Here is a 20,894-nt window from a genome sequence, read left to right as displayed (position 1 = left end):
ACTAGGCCAGGGTAGCAGAGAAATGGGACGATAGTTGTTAGAATCGTTCACGTCAAGATTGGGTTTTTTCAGAAGCGCTTTCACCATCGCCTGTTTCCAAATGGGAGGAAGGACTCCCTTTTCCAAGGAGCAGTTCAGTAGCTCTAGGAGGGTGGGGAGAATGATTTGGCTGGCCATTGTCATCGTAAGGGGGGGTGCTGGGTCAGAGGGAGAGCCAGATTTTATCTATAGTGCGAGAGTTTGAAGCGTTTCCAGGTCTAATGGTGGGACATTGCTCATGGTTATTAGGCGTGAGCGTGTTATATCTGCTGGGAGCTGAGGTTCATTGATATTTGGCTCGGGAGTGGAGGTAGTGAAGAAAAAATATATATTGTTGATTTTTTGGTGAAAGAAATCGACTAGATTATTTCAGCGGCCGATGGGGTTATCGGCAGGCACTGCCGAGGGGGAAATTTTGGAAAGGGTTTTTACGATTTGATAAATTTCTCTGGGTTTGGATCTGGCAGGGAGAATTTTTTCTTTGTAGTAAGTGGATTGGGCTATAGTAATCCCAAGTTTATAAGCCTTTATGGCTTCCTTGTATCTGGTTTTGTCAGTAGTAGTATAATCAAGGCGCCATTTCCTTTCAGACCTTCTGCACTGACGTTTAAGTTCTCTGAGTTCTTCTGAGTACCAGGGGGACGATCCTTGAGCTCTTTTTGATACAGTTTTCTTAATGGGAAGAACGGTGTCAAGGGAGTCCTTGATCCATTCATTGAAGATCCCACTATCCAGTAGGGGGTCCTGGGTGAGCAGGGGTTTCGTGGCCGTTAGTTGGTTCTCCCACTGTTCTAGCGGGAGTTTTGACCAGTTCCTCCTTGTACGTGAGGATGGGGTTTTAGAAGTGTTTTTGTAGATGGACCAGGTGAGGGGGATGAGAAAGTGGTCTGTCCACGGAAGGTGTATGATGGAACCTACTGACAGGTTGGGGCAGTTACTAAATACGGGGTCAAGTAGATGACCTTTATTGTGGGTGCGAGTCTTGATTAGTTGCTCCAGTTGGATGGCGGCTAAGCTGGAGATGAGCTCATTGGCAGTGTTGTCGGACCGGTCGTCAAAGTGCAGGTTAAAGTCGCCAAGTATCTTAAAGTTGGAGGGGGACATGGCGGAGACTGCTACTTGCGAAGGCAGTAACAAGTGAAAATTGTTTAAGGGTCCTGGGGGGCGGTACAGGAGTATTCCTGTTAGGCTATCGTTAGGGGTAAATTTAAGACAGAAGGACATACTTTCGCAGTCTGGGATCGGATCCGGTGTGCAATGACACTGATATGCGGATTTGTATATGACTGCAATACCTCCTCCTTGTCGCCGGGTGCGGTCTCTGCGGGCGATCTGGTAGCCAGGGGGAAGCGCTTGGACTATATCTGGGTCGCAGTCAGGTGTTAACCAGGTCTCAGTTAATAGGATAGCGTCGGGGTTATGCTCGTCAATTAGCAGACAGATTTCTGCACTGTGTTTAGGCAGAGATCTGCAGTTGAGGAGTAGTATGGTGAAGCTTTGCTGCTCCGGGGTATGCCGGCGTGGTTTGAGACTAGTGTTACAATGGGGGCAGGAGATGGGGAGGGCTAGAGGGTGGTAGAGTTGGTGACAGCGGGCTTCCTTGGGGGGTTTAAGTGTGAGGAGGGCATTGATGCTATATTGAGTCCTAGTGGGGGGACCAGGGGGGTGGCCCTTAGTCCCTGTCGGTCGCGGACGGGCGCAGACGGGCTTGCCTGTGGAGGGACATTTGTATGTGATACGAGGGTGCGTGGCCTCACGTTTGTGGGCGTGGCCTGCGGGCTTTCGGCGAATGGCGGCAGTTGTATCTCCACTCCACGGCAGCGTTGAGATCGGCTGCGCGGGACCAAGGAGATCGGTGAGGGGGGGGGGGGGGGGGGGAGTGCTCAGGAGGAGTTTGTACAAATTAAAAGTCACACAGTAATTTTTAAAACAAGTTACAAATTCGCGCTTGTCAGCGTGCTCCCGGCTTCCGCCTCAGGAGTAGAGTGCCTCTAAGTGATTTCTGGCGTCAGCGCGCCTTTAGTAGCAGTGCAGGGGGCGTGGCCTCACATTTGTGGGCGTGGCCTGCGGGCTTTTGGCGAATGGCGGCAGTTGTATCCCCACTCCACGGCAGCGTTGAGATCGGCTGCGCGGGACCAAGGAGATCGGTGAGGGGGGGGGGGGGGGGGAGTGCTCAGGAGGAGTTTGTACAAATTAAAAGTCACACAGTAATTTTTAAAACAAGTTACAAATTCGCGCTTGTCAGCGTGCTCCCGGCTTCCGCCTCAGGAGTAGAGTGCCTCTAAGTGATTTCTGGCGTCAGCGCGCCTTTAGTAGCAGTGCAGGGGGCGTGGCCTCACATTTGTGGGCGTGGCCTGCGGGCTTTCGGCGAATGGCAGCAGTTCCACTCCGCGGCAGCGTTCAGATCGGCTGCGCGGGACCAAGGAGATCGGTGAGGAGGGGGGGGGGAGTGCTCAGGAGGAGTTTGTACAAATTAAAAGTCACACAGTAATTTTTAAAACAAGTTACAAATTTGCGCTTGTCAGCGTGCTCCCGGCTTCGGCCTCAGGAGTAGAGTGCCTCATTCCTTGCAGCAGGCATATTAGCCCTCTGTGCTACCTTAGATGGGTTAAAACTGCCATTAGACAAAACTCCAGCTCACTCCAACAGGAGGATTAATCACTAGAAATATCTTGAAATGATCATTGTCGCTTGATAAAGAAAGAACTCTGCAGACAGTGCTTTGAACACTATACCATATTTCAAAACCCAGGGAGGCTGGAAATGAAAGTGAGTGCTGTGTGGATTATGCTGGTATGATGATTTTGTTACTGGGGACCAACAGTGCAGCACTGCAGACCCGGCCCCCCAGTGAGAAAACCGGCCAACCACCCTTCCAGCCTCTGGGGAAACACCTGATGCCCGGTCCAGCCAATCCAGCCTTGCAACAGTCCCACAACGTGACGTACCGATCGTTGTCCAGTTCTGTGCTCTGACAATGACCTCACTGCCAACAAAAAGTTCTGACCAAGGCCTGGGACTTCAGCAACCACCATCCATGAGCCCCTCTCCATATCCAGCCTGCAGCCCGACCACTGATGACCTTGTGAATGAAAGCTTCTCGCGTGAAACTGGACTAAGTTAGAAAGTAAACCTTCCACTGGGATGAAGCTGGTCCCTGGATTTGACCCACGCTCCATCGCGATTGGCCTTAACTATTGACTTTGATTGGGGGATGTCTCTCTATGGAACCCCCCTCAACCAGCATATCGAGAATACGGAGCAGATTACACAGTGGCTAGAAGCCAAAGAGGCAGTGGTCGGAATCCCCGGCCCTTCCCCCCGTACACCACACTTCTCTGTCTCCTATCTATGTCTTTATTATAAAATTGCACAACTAAGACTCCCCCTGCATGGTCAGTTGGTTAATAACTGTTTTTGCTTTTATTGTTTCATATACACTGAGTGACATTTTCATGAAGACCCCCTTTCTATACCTAGAAGTGTTTTACTCTCTAGTTATGTATTAAGCAATGTATTAGAGTGCTATAGCACCATGGGAGTCACTAAACGCACAAGTCTCTGAGTTCATGTTACCAGCTTGATAATTAGGAGTTGGAGTGGATTAATGATACGAGCTGAGGACGTGCATCTGTACATGGTAATATTATGCTGTACTTTAAACTGTGTTTTATGTAATATCCTATGGAACTAGCAATATAGTGGATGGGATATCCGTCACGTTTGTGACGGAGTATCCCATCTGCCAAGATGGTAATCAGGCTCCTTGTGTTTTATTGGGGCTATTTCTACTGGAAACTTTAAACAACAATTTGCAATGCAATCGGTCTCGCCTTTGGGACCTTGTATGTATTTAGGCAAGCAGCACATTATACTGGGTACTGCAACATCTACTGTTCTTTAACATGGAATTTCCAAAGTTGGGGGTTGCCTAAAGCAACATATTTAAGGGGAGAATGAAGAATGAAAATGGTATTGTTTTCTTTCACCGGTTCAAAAACATGAGCACCAGTTGTGTTACACAAGGACACAGTCATGTTTTTTGTTAGACACGGGGAGATTAAGTGATTTGCCCAGAATCACAGGATGTTGAGGGTCATTGCCAAGACTTGAACCCGGTTCCCCAGATTTTAGATCGATCGCCCTGCCCGTTGGGCTACATCCTCTACCCTTTAAGCACAAAAGTATTTAACCATACGATATAATCACAAAACATGGCCAGGTTGAAAAGAAGCATATGTAAATATTACCAATTGTTTCAGATTCTCGGGCAAGGCTCCAGAGTTTTGAATCTCCCTACCCTTCGCTTTCAGACTAGATCCCTCGTTCAACCACTATATGGGTGCCTGAAGGATCACCTTCTACGGAAATGCCTTTGCTGCTCCCCTCTACTCTCATGTGACACTAACAAGACTTAAAACTAAAACAAGTCATTTGATTACTGATCCAAAATTATGTTTTAAAATGCATTGATCCTTAACAATCTAAGCTCTGGAAATGCTGAATAATTAATAATGTAAGTCCAAATCTATGCGAATATAAGATCCTGAAATGTTGCAAAAATCATTATGTCAGCCAACAAAATCCCTACGGAATTCTTTTGTCTGAACACTAATTGTCAGCAAGGATGGCTTCTATTATAGCAAGTTCCGTGCATTGTGTAGGCTCTTAGATGATTGTTTTAGATGTGAATATTAGCTCCTGAAAGGCTACATAGAGGATGATGTAAACTCATAAACCATTATATGAAAACGCTGTCAGGCTCTCTAACCCCTCCTCCTTCATGCTGATATGAGATAATAACAGAATATGCTTATTTAGTTCAGTAATATTTCTCTGTTGCAAGTAAAAGTGAGCAGTAAAAAGAGAAAACTTGTGGAAAGGTTAATATAGAGGAAAGGGATATGGGGATATGAAAAAAGTAAATATGACAGAGTTAAATAAATGTGAATGTAGATATAGATGTAAGAAAGAAATAGAGAGCGAGAGAGAACGAAAGAAAGGAGTTGTGTGCGTGGGTACATACATTTAGTAATAGCGAAAGATAATGAGTTTGAGAAAATTAGAGACAAGAAAAAAGATGTAATAGGGAGATAAAAAACAGAGGGAGTGTCGGAAAGTATTAAAAGGAAATGTGATGGAAGATAAACAAAAGAGAGGGTGCAGGGAAAAGCGCAAAGGAGTGAGTTGCAGAAAGAGGGATCTAACAAGAAAGAGAGGAAGAGGAATGGCGAAGAGGCTGATGGCGACAGTGGGATCTTTGCCCTTGATGAATGAAGCTTACATACTTGAGATTTACATTTAACATATACATTTATTTTCCCTTATTGATTTTGAATGGAGACAAGGAAGTGGATCTATTATTCTGCAAGTACATGGTATAAATAAGACATACATCAAGGGCAAGTTCTAATCTCCAAGCGCAACTCAGGTCCACCAAATGCTGGCAACAGAATCTGCAAATGATACACAAATAACATCACATTGACTCGTGGCAAAACTGTCAAACACACACATGCAGCCACACACCCACTCGTCACACATGCTAGCAAACACACACATAGCTGCATGTTAACTCTCACACATTCACATACATCGAACACAAGCAGTCTCACGCCCACCTCAATGAAACTATCAATCACGCACACACGCTCACACGTCCATTCTTTAAACAGCTGCCCTATACACACAGCCACATAGTCACTCTCACACATACTGCTAGAAACACAAAAGCACGCAATCACACACAGAAGCAGCCACACATCCACCCGTCATAAAAAACGTCCCATATACATACACAGCCATACGTTCACTCCTCATACATGCTGATACACCCTCCACACACACCCACACACACACTTCCCAGCAGTGTCTGGCATGAAAGTTCCTGCTCTCCTTTAACAACTGCTACCTACCTTTCCCTCCTGAGGCGGAAGCCGGGAGGTCTCTCTACTATTCTTTGGCATTTTTAACCTAGCGTGTTTGACTTTCATGCTTGTCATTTTAATTTTTGTCTTGTGCAGCTTGTGCTCGCGCTTGTGTTATAAGCGTGCCTGAGCCTAGCGCTGCCTGCCTTAGACTTCCCAGCGCTTGTAAGCGCTTTGCCCTGCTCCCTCTCCCTTGCCTGGGACTGTGAGACCGCCCTCGGCTGAGTGTTGACGCCGAGGGCTGGGATCTCATTTTGGCCGCCATCTTGGGGGTAGGACTCTCTGCCCTCGCGCTCTAGTAGCGCTATAAAAGGGAAACGGAACATCTTGCATGTGATTAACAACTGCTACCTACCTTTCCCTCCTGAGGCGGAAGCCGGGAGGTCTCTCTACTATTCTTTGGCATTTTTAACCTAGCGTGTTTGACTTTCATGCTTGTCATTTTAATTTTTGTCTTGTGCAGCTTGTGCTCGCGCTTGTGTTATAAGCGTGCCTGAGCCTAGCGCTGCCTGCCTTAGACTTCCCAGCGCTTGTAAGCGCTTTGCCCTGCTCCCTCTCCCTTGCCTGGGACTGTGAGACCGGCTGAGTGTTGACGCCGAGGGCTGGGATCTCATTTTGGCCGCCATCTTGGGGGTAGGACTCTCCGCCCTCGCGCTCTAATAGCGCTATAAAAAGCTCACCCCTCCCTCCGCGCAGCGGACGCGGACTGCGGACGTGCCGGACCTGCGCCGGAGTCGTGCCAGAGTCCTGCCCGTCTGCGCCCGTCAGCGTCCCGGAGGCGTTCGGCGTGGCAAGTACTTCTGGCCATTATGCTTTCCTACTCCGCTCAGGAACTCTACTCTTTGCGTGACGGGGATGCGTCCTGTCACTCAGTCTTTCCTGGCCGATATAGGGGTAAACATAAGTGCCCTGTCTGTAAATGGCATCCTACTCGCAATCTCCCTTCCCCCCGCTCTATTAAGGATTGTAGCATTAAACATCTTTGTCTACTCCTTAATACAAGGTCGTTGCACCGACACACTCAAGAGATTTATGATCTCCTTTCGACGACCAGTCCTACCTGTCTGATGCTCACTGAGACATGGCTCAATGAATCCTCCCACCCGGACATCGCGGTAGCCATTCCCTCTGACTATATCATCCATCGACAAGATAGAGACAAGGGTAGGGGGGGAGGAGTTGCCCGGGTTGTGAAAAAATCTTTTCCGTGCACGGTCACGCACACAAATACCATCGTAGGGGCGACTCTCTTGCCTTTACCATCTCCCTATCGCCTCAGCAAGCGCTGAAGGGTCTTGTTGTTTACAGACCTCCGGGCCCGGTGGGATCCTTTCTTGATGATCTCCAGCAGGTTATGTCGGTCCTTGTTCTAAGATCGGAGCGGTGTATATTGGCTGGAGATTTTAACTTCCATATGGATGATCACCAAGACCAGGATGCTATCAAGCTGCTTGATATTACATCTACTCTGGGCCTTTCCCCCTATATCTTTGGCCCGACCCATGATAAAGGCCACACACTTGACCAGGTTTTTTCCACCTCACCTATTATGGCTGTAACACTTCTGCCAGTCTTATGGTCTGATCATTGTCTTGTTCATTTTGAAATATCATCTACTACGAATTCTATGGCCAGTGCCACGAGTCAGCAGGGTAGCAGCTATAGGGCACTCCATCGGGTGACTCCGGATCTGCTAGCGCAGGCTCTGGTGGATCACCCCATGTCGTATACGGGTGACCTGGAGAAAGACCTGGAGAGCCTGCAATCCTGGCTCCTTGCTAGATTAAATGAGCTCGCCCCATTACAGCCACCCAGGTCTGCCGCCCAACGGGTCTCGGCCTCTTGGTTTACGGAGGAATTGGCCCATCACCGTAGGCAATGCAAAGTCGCTGAGCGGGCTTGGAGAGCCCAGTACGAACCTGAGGCCAAACAACTTTATAAAACCATGATGAAATCATATCATGATTTAATACTTCAGGGCAAGAAATGCTATTTTGCCAAAAGGATTGAAGACGCGGCAAACTCCTGTAAGGAGATTTTCTCAATTGTGCGAGAATTCACCAGCCCGCGGTCAATCTCAGCTCAGGACGCTCCGGTGGAAACCTGGGCCAACACCATTGCTAATTTTTTTACCACCAAAATTAGGCAAATTCAGGATTCCTTTCCTTTGAGACCTATAGATGACCCGTCAACTCTGCCGATTGAGACAACTCTCCTGTCGTCTCCAGGCCCAGTTCTGCTAGACTTCCCGCCCCTTTCGGCTGCCGCATCCTTAGCCTTGATGAGGAACCTTAAATCGGGCTCACCGCTAGATCCCTGTCCAGCAAAATTCTTAGCGAGAATGGCAGATGCCGTTAACCCCATAGCTAATCCCATTCTTAACCTTTCCCTGAGTCAGGGATTTCTGCCCCAGTCCTGGAAACAGGCCATGGTCATCCCTCTTATCAAAAAGCCTAATCTTGACCCAGAAGTGCCCTCCAACTATAGGCCAATCTCGCTCCTTCCAGCACTTACCAAGATCCTGGAGAAACACGTTCATAGCGTGCTTTCTAACTTCCTGGAGTCAAACGAGTTACTCCATGAATCCCAATCGGGCTTTCGCTCCAACTTAAGCACCGAGACGGCGCTCCTGGAAGTTTCTGAGATCGTGAAGGAGGTGCTGGATACCGGAGGCAGGGTGATGTTAGTTATGCTAGACCTGTCAGCGGCGTTTGACACCGTCCCCCATGAGGATCTCCTCACTAGACTACACGACATCGGTCTGGGGGGGACGGTGCTCAACTGGTTTCGTTCCTTTCTAGCCAACCGCCGGCAGACGGTCTGGGTCCCACCTGGATCTGCCGAAATGCCGCCATTGGGAGTCGGAGTGCCTCAGGGCTCTGTATTGAGCCCCACTCTATTTAACATCCTTATGACCCCTCTGGCGACATTGGCAGAGTCCTATGGGGCCCGGATCGTCTCTTATGCTGACGACACCCAGCTTCTGTTCATCTGCCGTAAGAGCGAAGAGTTCGATGGAGAAAGGATCCGTGAGTGCCTTGGGGCTGTTTTTAATTGGTTCCAACTCAACAGCCTCAAGTGCAACTCGGATAAATCCGAAATACTATTCTTCGGATGCCCATCGGAACCAGATTGGCATGGGTGGTGGCCTGCTGACATGTTCCCTCCAACTCAGTCATCTAAGTGGGCTAAGAACCTGGGAGTAAAAATTGACAATGAGCTTTCGCTCAAATCCCAGGTTTCTACTCTTACGGGAACATGTTTCGGGATTCTCAGAATGTTGCGTAAGTTTTTTCCCCTTCTATCTGAGGAACATCGGAGGATAACTGTCCAGGCACTTATAGGATCCAGATTGGACTATGCAAATGTTCTATATCTGGGTCTGCCAGAATATCTCCTTCAGCGTTTGCAGGTGACCCAGAACGCTGCTGCTCGAGCGATCTTTGGCCTGCATCGTCGCACTAGTGCCTCTAACCTTCTTCTATCCCTCCATTGGCTTCCTGTACGGAAGAGGATACTGTTCAAGGCCATGACCCTAGCCCATAAGGCCCTGCATGGTAATGGTGCAAAATATCTCCAGAAGAGGCTGGACTTCTACCGACCTACACGATCCCTCAGGTCGGAAACATTGGCTCTGGCTCGGGTACCACGTATCAAAAGGGCTCGTCTAGGCGGCCGGTCCTTTAGATTCCTTGCCCCCCAGCTATGGAACTCTCTACCGGTGTCCTTGCGGACTACCTCGAACTTGCTTGCCTTCAGGAAGGACTTAAAAACTTGGCTGTTCTCTGGTTAGTCCGCTTCCTCTTTTAGGCTTCTGTTTTTTTACTGTTATGTTTTCCAGTTCTTTCTTTAGGTCTGGAGCACAAAGCGCCGGGACACTCCTTTGGAGTAGCCGTTGCGCTATAAAAGTCCCATTTTAACATAACATAACATTAACATTATGGCCCAGGAGCCTGAAAGCTCAGGCCACAGCGGACGGTCCAGAATGTCTTGGTTTCCATGCCTTCACATAACCTGAGGCTTTTCTCATCAGTGGTGGTCTGAAGGTTTGTCCTAAGCACAACCTAATAACGGTGACCACAATTAATAAAATTCAACACTGGTGCAGGATGAGGGGGATCTATTTTGTAGATGGATCGTTCAACTAGTTCTACAAGTGGGGCGACACAACTCAGTCAATAGCAGAAGTGAACCATGGACCGCCGGAGTGGTCGTCCTCAGCACAGAGCAGTGTCACCAGTCCAGTATGTGTGCCAGAATCCTGCGGTCTCGCGTTGATTGCTGCGGGAGTCCACAAGTTTGTACCGCTCATGGGGTCCGCCTGTGCCGCGGTGCCAGCTCGCCTTGTGCAAACAAGTAAGTTACTGTGCCTGAGTAAAAGAGCCGCACTGTGCTGCTATGTAGTAAAAGTGCGCAGCACTCATCCGCATGAGCTGCCTTCAGCCGTGTTACCGAGAACTGTGCAGTCATGAAGTCTGTCTGCTTGGGTGTTTTGTACGTTAGTGCGCTAACTCGTTTTGGGTCAGGGTGCCTTGACTTAGAGCCGGGGGAAGCTGCAGGCAGTAGGATGGACACAAACAAACCACCATCTTGTGCTGCAGTCATCATGTCCCCGGCTGGAACACCGTTCATTCCGCACCCGGAGCATATATCACACAACACAAGCCCACCCTACCAACCCACAATAGACATGCAGGAAGTGTGAGCGAAGGGTCCCTCTTATTAACAAGCAGCTGCCATTTTCCCCGGTGCTAGTTAAAGCGGGCACGACATGCTAAACCTAAGCAAAGCATGTCATGCCTGCAGTTGGAAAAACACATTAAAGAACATAGTGCTTACAAGACTAAATAACACCTACTGTGCCGAACATCGACGTCAAGGGGCCAGTAGCCATGGGAGGTTCCAAACGAACACATGGCCGTACTAGGGAGGGACTAACAAGCTTATTAAGGAATCAGAAGACAGCATTTACAAAGGACAAAGACAAGCCAATGAAAAATAAGGGCGGTGGAGTGGGCAGGGCTTCTCTCATGCACTGAACTACAGCAGAACTTCGCCAGAGCAGCGCTTGTGCGCTGACTCTGCGCTCGACCTAAAAATCCTATCTCTGGTTTTACTTATTGGATATTTGTTGTTTTGGTGTAATTTTATCTATCAAAATGTACACTATTCATGCAAATTGGTTTAGGAGTTTCTTGTGTTGCGTCTTCACCTTATTGCTGTTTGAGTACCGCATAAATACTTTAGACATTGCCCATAAGTTAAGCCTGACTGCTTTTGTACCGAGCTACCAGATGATAATGTGGTGACTTTTGTGGTGACTTTTGTGGTTCAGCCTGACAAGGATTTGGTTTATTAATTGAGTGGGGGATTATACCCTCAATTAATAACCCAATTTCTTACAGTACTGTGGCACTCACAGAGAATAAAAATACAATAGGTAAGTGTCTATGTGTGTCCCAACATATAAGTGAAATTGAAATTGAACAAAAATAAGTGAAATGGAATACCCTTTGTGTACATGCTAGCTCTGTGTGATAGTGCGCCTTCTCAATAAATAAGAACATATACACATAGCGCTCGCTTCTTCATAAACAGTCAATATTTATTCTGACTTTAGTGAAGAGGATAAGAGAGCCCATCCGACAACGTCCAGGGCTACCGAATCCAGATCACCAATGAGAATCAGATCCGAAAGAGGTCAGAAGCAAACATACACGAGACAACAGTGCCAAGTTTAATTAAAGATGAAAACCATGAAAACAAATGTGAAAATAACTATGAGATATAGCACATCCTATACAACAACCTGAAAGCTTAAGGAGGCGCTCCCTTGGGAGAATAGTGCTGTGGAGTTCGCCCAAACAAAAGCAAGAGGCAAGTGAGAATTCAGGCCATTTTGTCACAGTTAGGAATAGTTGGATTTCAACTTAATATATGAGCTACAGCAGGTACGTTAGGACTTGTGCTCCAATCCTGGCTTCAGATAACATTAACAATCCACTTAACATGCGGACCCTTCTGTGATAGCACCAAAGGCCCTCTACTGCATTGGTATTTTTAATCCACAGGAAATGTTTAATTTTTTACATTGTTCCTATTTACATGCAAAGGTTCTTTCATAAGCAATGTAATTCCCTGGATTTTAGCTTTCAGTAATGGTCGCCTCAGGCAGATGTGAGGGAAGTTTGTGAGGGTCTCTATTCTTTTTTGGTATCAAGAATAATAGTTGATAAGTCAAGTAGATGATTCCACAAAGATATAGTCTTGCAATTATATAACAGTATTTACAATTAATCTTAAATGGATAGCGCATACCTTTTCCGTGGTTCACTTCTAGTTCATGCCTACATGTGACTTGCTCATCAGCATCAGAAAGCTAGGGAAAAAAACAGATCTATGTTTTAGGATTTAGTCAAAACAAACCTCAAACAAAACATCAAAGTAAGAGTTCTAGGTTGAATTTCTTACAGAGAGTACTAATTTGGAATTTAGATGTCATGTAGAAGTAGAAGTTTGAAACCACACAACCGCACCCTAAAGAGAGAAATATATAAACTGTAAACAAAAGGTCCATGAAAACAAAGGGCACTAAACTACACTTCATAATAAACACTTAACCATATTAAATGCAGATTTGCGTGTTGTGTAAATTGATAGTTCAATTTATGGACCAAGGAACACATTTTCTACGTTTTTGAACTTTATACCTTGCAAACCTCTATGATTTTCAAATTAAACCACCTACATTGACAAGAAGCAAACGGTACATCACTTTTTTGTATTCCAATAAAGGTAGATCTAGATCACTAACGGTCTACAAGATGGTTAAACAAAATGATGAACGGACTTTGAGGGATGCTCGGTAGCATAGACTGGATCAAGAAATACATCTAAAACTAGGCCTGCTAACGAAGGTTTGAGCTTTCATTTACACAAATAATAATATTAATATATATATATATATATATATATATATATATATATATATATATATATATATATATATATATATATATATATATATATATTCTTTATTGCCAGCTGAAAAAGCTAGACGCGTTTCGCCTGACCTGCAGGCTTGTTCACTAGCGATTTGGTAAAGTTTTCATGGCAATTTAAAACAGTGAATGACGATCAAGTCACAAGATGGACTACAAGTACTGAAATAAACAACAGACTCGTAGTTCAACAAACTGCGGTAATATACATATGAATTCCAGGCAAGTGCCACAAGATATACAAAACAATTCATTGAGGTTGATGGAACATTGTTTTTTTTTTTTTTTTTTTAAAACCTTTATTACAATTTCAGAGAAATACAAGTATGGGCCTACAACCAACAGGCCGGCCGCTAAAATGCAGTATAACCCAAGGCACAGCTGAACATTCACATCGATGAAGCAACAAAAAAGGGGTCACTGGAGGGTTAATCGTCGCAGTCGGTCGCAGCCGCAGTCCATAAACAAACAACAAAGGTTTCATATTTTAAGGAAACAAAAAACAGCAAACACACAAGGCAGAGGAAATTAATAGCAGTAGCATGTGCCCCTCGTATCGAGGGAGTAATCCAACCCGGGTAGACAGAGGGGGGGCAAGGCCGAAGAAACCAAATTCGCATGTCGCAGGAGCATATAGGAATGCGCGGGCTAGGGAGATAGAGCGGCATCTATCTCACGCATCTGAGGCGGGGCGCATATACCTCCACGATAGGAGTTCCAGGGACCCCACACCTTAATCCACTTCCCAGGCTTGCCTCTCGCCACATACACCGTTTTCTCTCTGAACATACACCAGTCCATGTGTTCTTTCCACTCGGAGACCGTGGGTGGCCTCTGGGAGCCCCACAATCGTGCAATGTCACGCTTCGCTACCATATAGCCCAGAGTCACCCATTGCGTCTGCGTCACATTGTAATCAGTCGGCTCCCAGACATTCAGCAAACATCTTCGTGCCTCCGGCAACAAGGCGACATGCGTGACTTCTTCTAACACCGCATGCACTCTGCACCAAAACCGAGTCACCTCCGGACACTCCCACAGGATATGGAGGAAACTCCCCAGGAGTCCACAACCTCGCTTACACAAACCATCCACCGAATACCCCATACGCATCAGAGCAGGCCCCGTGACGTATACTCTATGGAGTATTTTAAGCTGGACGAACCGCAACCGGGCCGGGATAGCCACCTCTTTCGGGGAGGCCACCGCCGACACCCAATCCTCGTCGTCCAGTTCTAAACCGTCGGCAATCCATGTCTCCCGCAATGAAGCCAGCAAACCCATCCGATCATTAATAAGCTTCTTATAAATCAGCGAAATGGTGCTATCCGGCACATAGCCATCCAATATCCTGTCCTCCAACGGGGAATGCTCCGGAATAGCCGCCACGTCCGAAAACACGGAACACAAGGCATGATGGACCTGAGCGTACCGATAGTATTCCCTATCATTCAACTGGTATTCAGTTTTCAGCATGTCGAACGTCTTAAATTTCCCTTTTGTCCAGAGATCCCCTACCGTGCTGATACCAATCGTATCCCACTTATCAAAGCCTTTCGTAGTATACAGATAACCCAAACGCTGGGACGCATACAATGGCGTAGCCCTAGTCAAACGATCCCTCCACCCCATCGCCGCATTTGCCGCATGCCACACCTGTACCGCGACCCGCGTCGGGCCAGTCAACCGCGCATCAAGGGACCCCGAGTATAGCGCTCGATTATAGTCTCCGCCCGGCAATAGCAATTTATCCATCTCAAACGCCGGGTTCAAAGCAGGGCCATACATGCCGTGATTGACGGCAGCCAACTGGGAGGCCCAGTAGTATCGCTTAATGTCAGGGAGGGCGATCCCCCCGTCATACCACGGTAGAGTTAGTTTGGCAAGAGCAATCCGCGGCCGCCCATCCCAAAACAATCGACGCTGGAGACACTCCACCTCCCGAAAATAGCGGGCCGGCACTACGTCCATGGTGTTCTGCAGGGCGTACAAAAAGCGTGGCAGCGACATCATTTTGAACAGTGCTGCCCGGCCAAGTGGCGAGAGCGGCAACCGCCGCCAACCCGCCACATCCGCCCTTAGGCGCTGAAGGGGGGGGGAGAAGATTCCGTTCGTAGCGGGCCACCGGGTCCAGTGTTATAAAAATTCCCAAATACGTAAATCCCGACGGCGCAATCTGGATAGGGCACCCCCGCGGAAGGGGGGGGGCCTCCCCAGAAAGAACGTATACACAGGACTTAGCCCAGTTGATGACCAACCCGGAATTGCGACCAAAGGAGCTCAAAACATCCACCAACACAATGAGCGATTTGCGCGGTGATGCAAGATACAAAAGGATATCGTCCGCGTATAGGGAGACCCGATCCTCGTATTCCGGCGTCCATCTAAGGCCACGCATCGAGGGTTCCCACCGCAACCACTCCGCAAGGGGCTCCAGACAAAGCGCAAAAAGAAGAGGCAATAGTGGACATCCCTGTCGGGTGCCCCTACCCAAGACGAAGGGAGCCGACACACGTCCGTTGACCACCACCTGTGCCAGTGGATTGTCATAAAGCAATTTCACCCAACCGATAAAACCCGGGCCAAAACCAAACTTCGCCAATGCTGCCCAGATGTACGGCCATTCCAAGGTATCAAACGCCATGGTAGCGTCCAAGGACGCCAAAATGGCCGGCTCACGAATGAATGGAGCGCGAGCAAGGACGCCATGCAATCGCCGCAGGTTCAAAGCGGTATTGCGATGGGGTATAAAGCCGGATTGATCCTGATGAATCAGGTCGCTCACAACCCGGATCAGACGATTGGCCAGTACCTTGGCGAGGATTTTGGGCTCCGCGTTTAACAAGGAGATGGGCCTGTAAGAAGCACACCGATCCCGCGGCTTCCCCTCCTTATGGATAACCACAATAGTAGCAAGACGTTGGTCAGGGGGGAGGGAGCCCACCGCCCTAGCCTCAAGGAACATGTCTCGGAGATAAGGCGCAATCACATCTGGGCGCAACTTGTATAATTCGATGGGAAGTCCGTTAGGACCCATGGCCTTACCCGAGGCAATAGAGCGAATGGCCAGAGCAATCTCATCTGGCGACAGGGCCGCATCCATCAATACTTTATCCTCATCAGATAGGGAAGGCAGAGTAATGTCTCGAAGCAGCAGTCGAGAGTCTTCCTCCGAGCGCTCTGAGACCGGAGAGTAGACCCCGTGAAAATACTCCGCGAAGCAATCAACTATATCACCGGGGTCCATCACACACACACCGTCCACCCTCTCAACCTCCGGTACCACTCGACTCGCTCTCTCCCTCTTATCCAACCAAGCAATCAACTTCCCGGCCTTATCACCCATATCATACAAACGCCCCTGTTGCTCCCTGCTCATACTCCTAGCGGATTCAGTAACCAGCACCTTATAGTCGGCTTGCTTAAGCTCCAACACATGCAATCTATCATCCGTAACACCTTGCTCCAAATCACTCTCCAACTCAGTGATCTCATCTTCTAGCCGAACAACCTCCTGCGCAGCGCATTTTTTGGTGTAGGAAATGAGAGACAGGGCCTGGCCCCGGAGCACCGTCTTAAAGGCCTCCCAAAGGGAGATGGCGGAAGACACCGACCCCGCGTTGTCATTAAAATAGTGTTCCAGAGACTTAACCAGGTCTGCACGAATCATGGGGTTTCGTAGGTACCAGGGGTTGATCGGTGCCACCCTCCCCTCCGCCCCCCGGGCGATATCTAGGTGTAACAAGAGGGGGGAGTGATCTGATATACCGTGTGCCAAATGTCGCACCTCCCCGATCATCCCAGCTTGAGCCGCAGGCACTAGCATATAGTCAAGCCTCGAAAGACTACCATGGGCCCCGGAATGGAAGGTATACTGCGCCTGTCCAGGGTGTTTCAACCGCCAGCAATCTATCAGTCCCAGGGTATCCAGAAAGCCCCCCAGCCAACTCTGGGCCCGAGGGAGGTCCCTAGGGGGGTATCGATCCTCAACTCCGGAAACCACAGTGTTAAAGTCCCCCCCCAGGACCAACACCCCCCCCGGAAGCCCAAGCAGCAGGCGTCCCAAATCGGCATAGGTGGCCGTCTGCAGGCCCGGCGGCACATAGACCGCGACCAGCGTAATCAACCTACCCTCCCACCTCCCCACCAGCGCAGTGTAGCGCCCTCTGTCGTCGTGGAGCACCTCATCCACCACCAACGGGAGAGAGGTCCTGACTAAAATGCCCACTCCCCTCGAGCCAGAGGTGAAACCAGAATGGGCCAGAAGGCGATACCCTCGTCTGTTCATGGCATGGAAAGAGTTCCCTATGAGGTGCGTTTCCTGCAGGAACACAATGTCAGGCGAAATACGTTTCAAGAACTGCAGGACTACCCCCCGCTTTATCCTGTCCCCCAGCCCATTCACATTCCAGGAAAGAAGTTTCAGCCCCCTACCCCCCATCCCTCCCAACACAAAACATCCCTCTCCCGGGGAGCACAATCATAGTAGCACAACATGAAATATTACCCCGCCTTGTGAATGATGTAGCAAGATTCTAGTTTGCGCAGTTTCTTTTCCCGGTTTCCACCCCGGCTGCCAACTGGGACTGCATCAATGACATAATAGAAAAGACCATCAGGATCTTTATTGTGATGTTTGTCAAAATGCCGCGCCACGGGGTAGGTTTTGTCCCCATTTTTGATGGCACGTAGGTGCTGTACCACCGGGGTGGAAACAGGGAAAAGAAACTGCGCAAACTAGAATCTTGCTACATCATTAGACTTAACACTAAAACACCACATGGTCTTAATATGGAAGAAGATCTACACACTCATTTATAGGATCCTCTCGCTCTTCTTCAACTTGGTTTTAGCTGTATTTTGTTTATTGTTTGATTTCGTCACTATTTTGGACCATGAATATCTATTACCAGACTGTTGTAGACTCTTTGTTGATGTTCATTGTAGCCCACTTGGGCAGTAACAGCTGTACGTTGTTTGATCTGACTGTTTGTTTATTATTTTGGCATATTGGCTGAAATCATATCCAGAGCATCTGATCACTAGATCAAATTATTAATGCATTTTGCCACCTTTGTCAACCACATACTTATTTGGTTGGATACGATTAACGAGCAATAAGATAGCACCATTATGGTAATATCATTTCGTTAAATACGCTGAGTGTTATTTAAATTTCAGATCTATTGAGTTTAACAATGTTCCATCAACCTCAATGAATTGTTTTGTATACCTTGTGGCACTTGCCTGGAATATTACCGCAGTTTGTTGAACTACGAGTCTGTTGTTTATTTCAGTACTTGTAGTCCATCATGTGACTTGATCGTCATTCACTGTTTTAAATTGCCATGAAAACTTTACCAAATCGCTAGTGAACAAGCCTGCAGGTCAGGCGAAACGCGTCTAGCTTTTTCAGCTGGCAATAAAGAACTTTCTGCACAGACACAGCGTCGATTGCTTTTCTAAAGTTTGGAGAATATTTGTGACCGCGTTTGGGAGGTCTCTTCTTCGACGCGCCCTTTGTTCTGGAGGCAACGGGTGTTCCCATCCACCTGTGGATTATATATATATATATATATTCACTGAAAAAACCATAGGTTTCACACATGTTATAGTTAGCTGGACATTTCACTCATAAAAAAACAATGAAATTCCCCCGTTATAGTTAGTGCAGGCAACTATAACTCACGCGACCGCAATCCTCTGCTGATGACGTCAGATATTACATCACTGTATTTAGACACTTATTTACCCATGTCTTCTTCCATAAATCTTTAGCTATACATATATTACAAATATTTATTTTTCATAAAGACACATATGTCATCAGTGATGTAATATCTGACATCATCAGCAGAGGATTGCGGTCGCGTGAGTTATAGTTGCCTGCACTAACTATAACGGGGGAATTTCATTGGTTTTTTATGAGTGAAATGTCCAGCTAACTATAACATGTGTGAAACCTATGGTTTTTTCAGTGAATTTGCAAGGTTTTTTAAATGCTAATTCCTAACTATAACGTGTGTGAAACCTATGGTTTTTTCAGTGAATTTGTACGGTTTTTTAAATGCAATTTTTTTTTGGAGATTTTTGGTAAACCTATGTATAAAATAATATATGTACTATATCCTGCATTATGGAATGGTTAATTTTTTTTTTATGCATTTTTTTCCGTATGCGTACGGTAAGCTGACGCTACGCGCTCCGTACGTCATAAGTACGGTGCGCTTACGTGATACGATGCGCGTACGGTAAGCTGACGCTACGCGCTCCGCACGTCATAAGTACAGCGCGCTTACGTGATACGTACGTGATGTACGCGTACACGCGGAAGCAACGTCGCGGTTACGCAGGGGCGTGTAATGCGCATGCGCGAGTGCGTCTTACGTACGCGCTCCGTAAGCGCTCCGTAAGCGTCACGTTCGCACATGCGTACTTGTTTCCGAGCGCGTACCGTAAGCTTACGGAGCGCGCACGGTAGGTCATGTGATCCACAAAGAACACTTTTCATTGGTTGAAACTACTTTCAGTTCCAGAAACTTCCCACACCACACCCATTCCCCTCATTACTGCTTGAGATCCCCTAGGAGAAGGAGCTGAATTGACATTGAGATACAATGGCAGAACAGCAGACCTCTTCTGAGAGTGAGGCTAGCAGCACCACCATCATCCAGAGAAGGAGGAAACAGAAGAATTCTTTTGTATGGGAGTATTTTACTTTTCCAGAGGGGGAGAAAAAGGTCAATGCTCCATTGGTCACTTGCACACTTTGTGACCGTGTTTTATCTAGAGGAAATCCAAGGAAGAAGTATTCCTTTGGAAATCACTCTATGATGAGACACCTTAGGGATAGACATCCCAGGACCTTTGCTCGACATACTGGAGAAAACTCTTCAGTAAGTCACCAGAGCCCAACCTCAGAAGCTCAGCCGAGTACATCATCGGCAGCTCAGCTGAGCCCTTCCTCTGAGGTGGGAGCATCACCTTCTTCTGCTCCTCTGGACGTTAACCCTCGATTTGGGAGGGTTGCAATGAGGTGTACAAGGTGTTGTGGTCTTATTGTTTTTGGGGAGACCAGTGTTTCCCTTATTAACAATAAGATAGACCAGCACGTTTGTAGACGCTCATAATATTCCCATACTTTCTTTCCTCCATCCCTGTATTAACCCAACGGCTCTTTTAAGAGCCAACCTTACCTCACAATTTTTATTTTTTTTTTTAAGCTTTTCTTTTTGAAATTTTTTTTTTGCCGTGCGCGCACGGTACGCGTAATTACGCGAAGTTCGCGGAATTCTTCCTCGCGGAATTTCTCCGTTTACGCCGTGCGCGTACGCTGCGCGCATTCGGCGATTTTTTGAAAAAAAAATTTAAATTAATTTTTTGCCCTTGGGGGTCCTTCTGGGACCCCCTGACAAAGGCTAGGGGGTCAGGAACTGTCCAGCCTGCCCCCTTTTCACGTTATCCACCTTTGTTTTTCACCCCCTCAGACTGCGAGAGACAAAATGGCGGCCGACACTTCCTGGTTTCGACCGATTCGAATGTTTACTGAGATCTAACAACACGGCAGCGTGCGCGTACGGTAAGCTTACGGTACGCGCTCAGAGCGCGCCCATAGATATATATATTGATTTAAATGCTATTTTCTCAGGAAATACTGAACAGATTTACACGAGACCTTCAAAAGGCACATCCCTGACCTGAGGGCTACCTCTCTGCCAAATTTCAAGTAATTCTGTTCAGCCGTTCGGGCTGTAGCTCGGACTAAAGGTCCTATGGAAAAATGCATGGGGAAAACGTGTTTTGGGACCCCCCCTTTTTCTCAGCCCCCGCTTGACGAATCCCCCCGAGACTTTCAGGGTAGGAGCGGAGCGTAGCGCCCCACCTATTTTGAGAATTTCGCGAGGATTCGTCAATCGGCGCCAAAGTT

At 47.6% G+C, this 20,894-nt stretch overlaps 1 protein-coding gene across 1 annotated transcript in view; it reads right to left on the bottom strand.

Annotated features, from left to right (window-relative positions):
- The window catches only part of CC2D2B (coiled-coil and C2 domain containing 2B), a 1,427,481-nt gene that overhangs the window by 1,376,161 nt on the left and 30,426 nt on the right, over positions 1-20,894 (bottom strand). Inside the window, 1 exon segment of the mRNA XM_085622020.1 lies at positions 12,285-12,345. Coding sequence (XP_085478146.1) covers positions 12,285-12,345 — 61 coding nt within the window.

This window comes from Triturus cristatus, chromosome 1_2 (genome assembly GCF_964204655.1).
Source record: "Triturus cristatus chromosome 1_2, aTriCri1.1, whole genome shotgun sequence".
Classification (NCBI taxonomy): Eukaryota; Metazoa; Chordata; class Amphibia; order Caudata; family Salamandridae; genus Triturus; species Triturus cristatus.
This window is presented reverse-complemented; position numbering and strand designations above follow the sequence as displayed.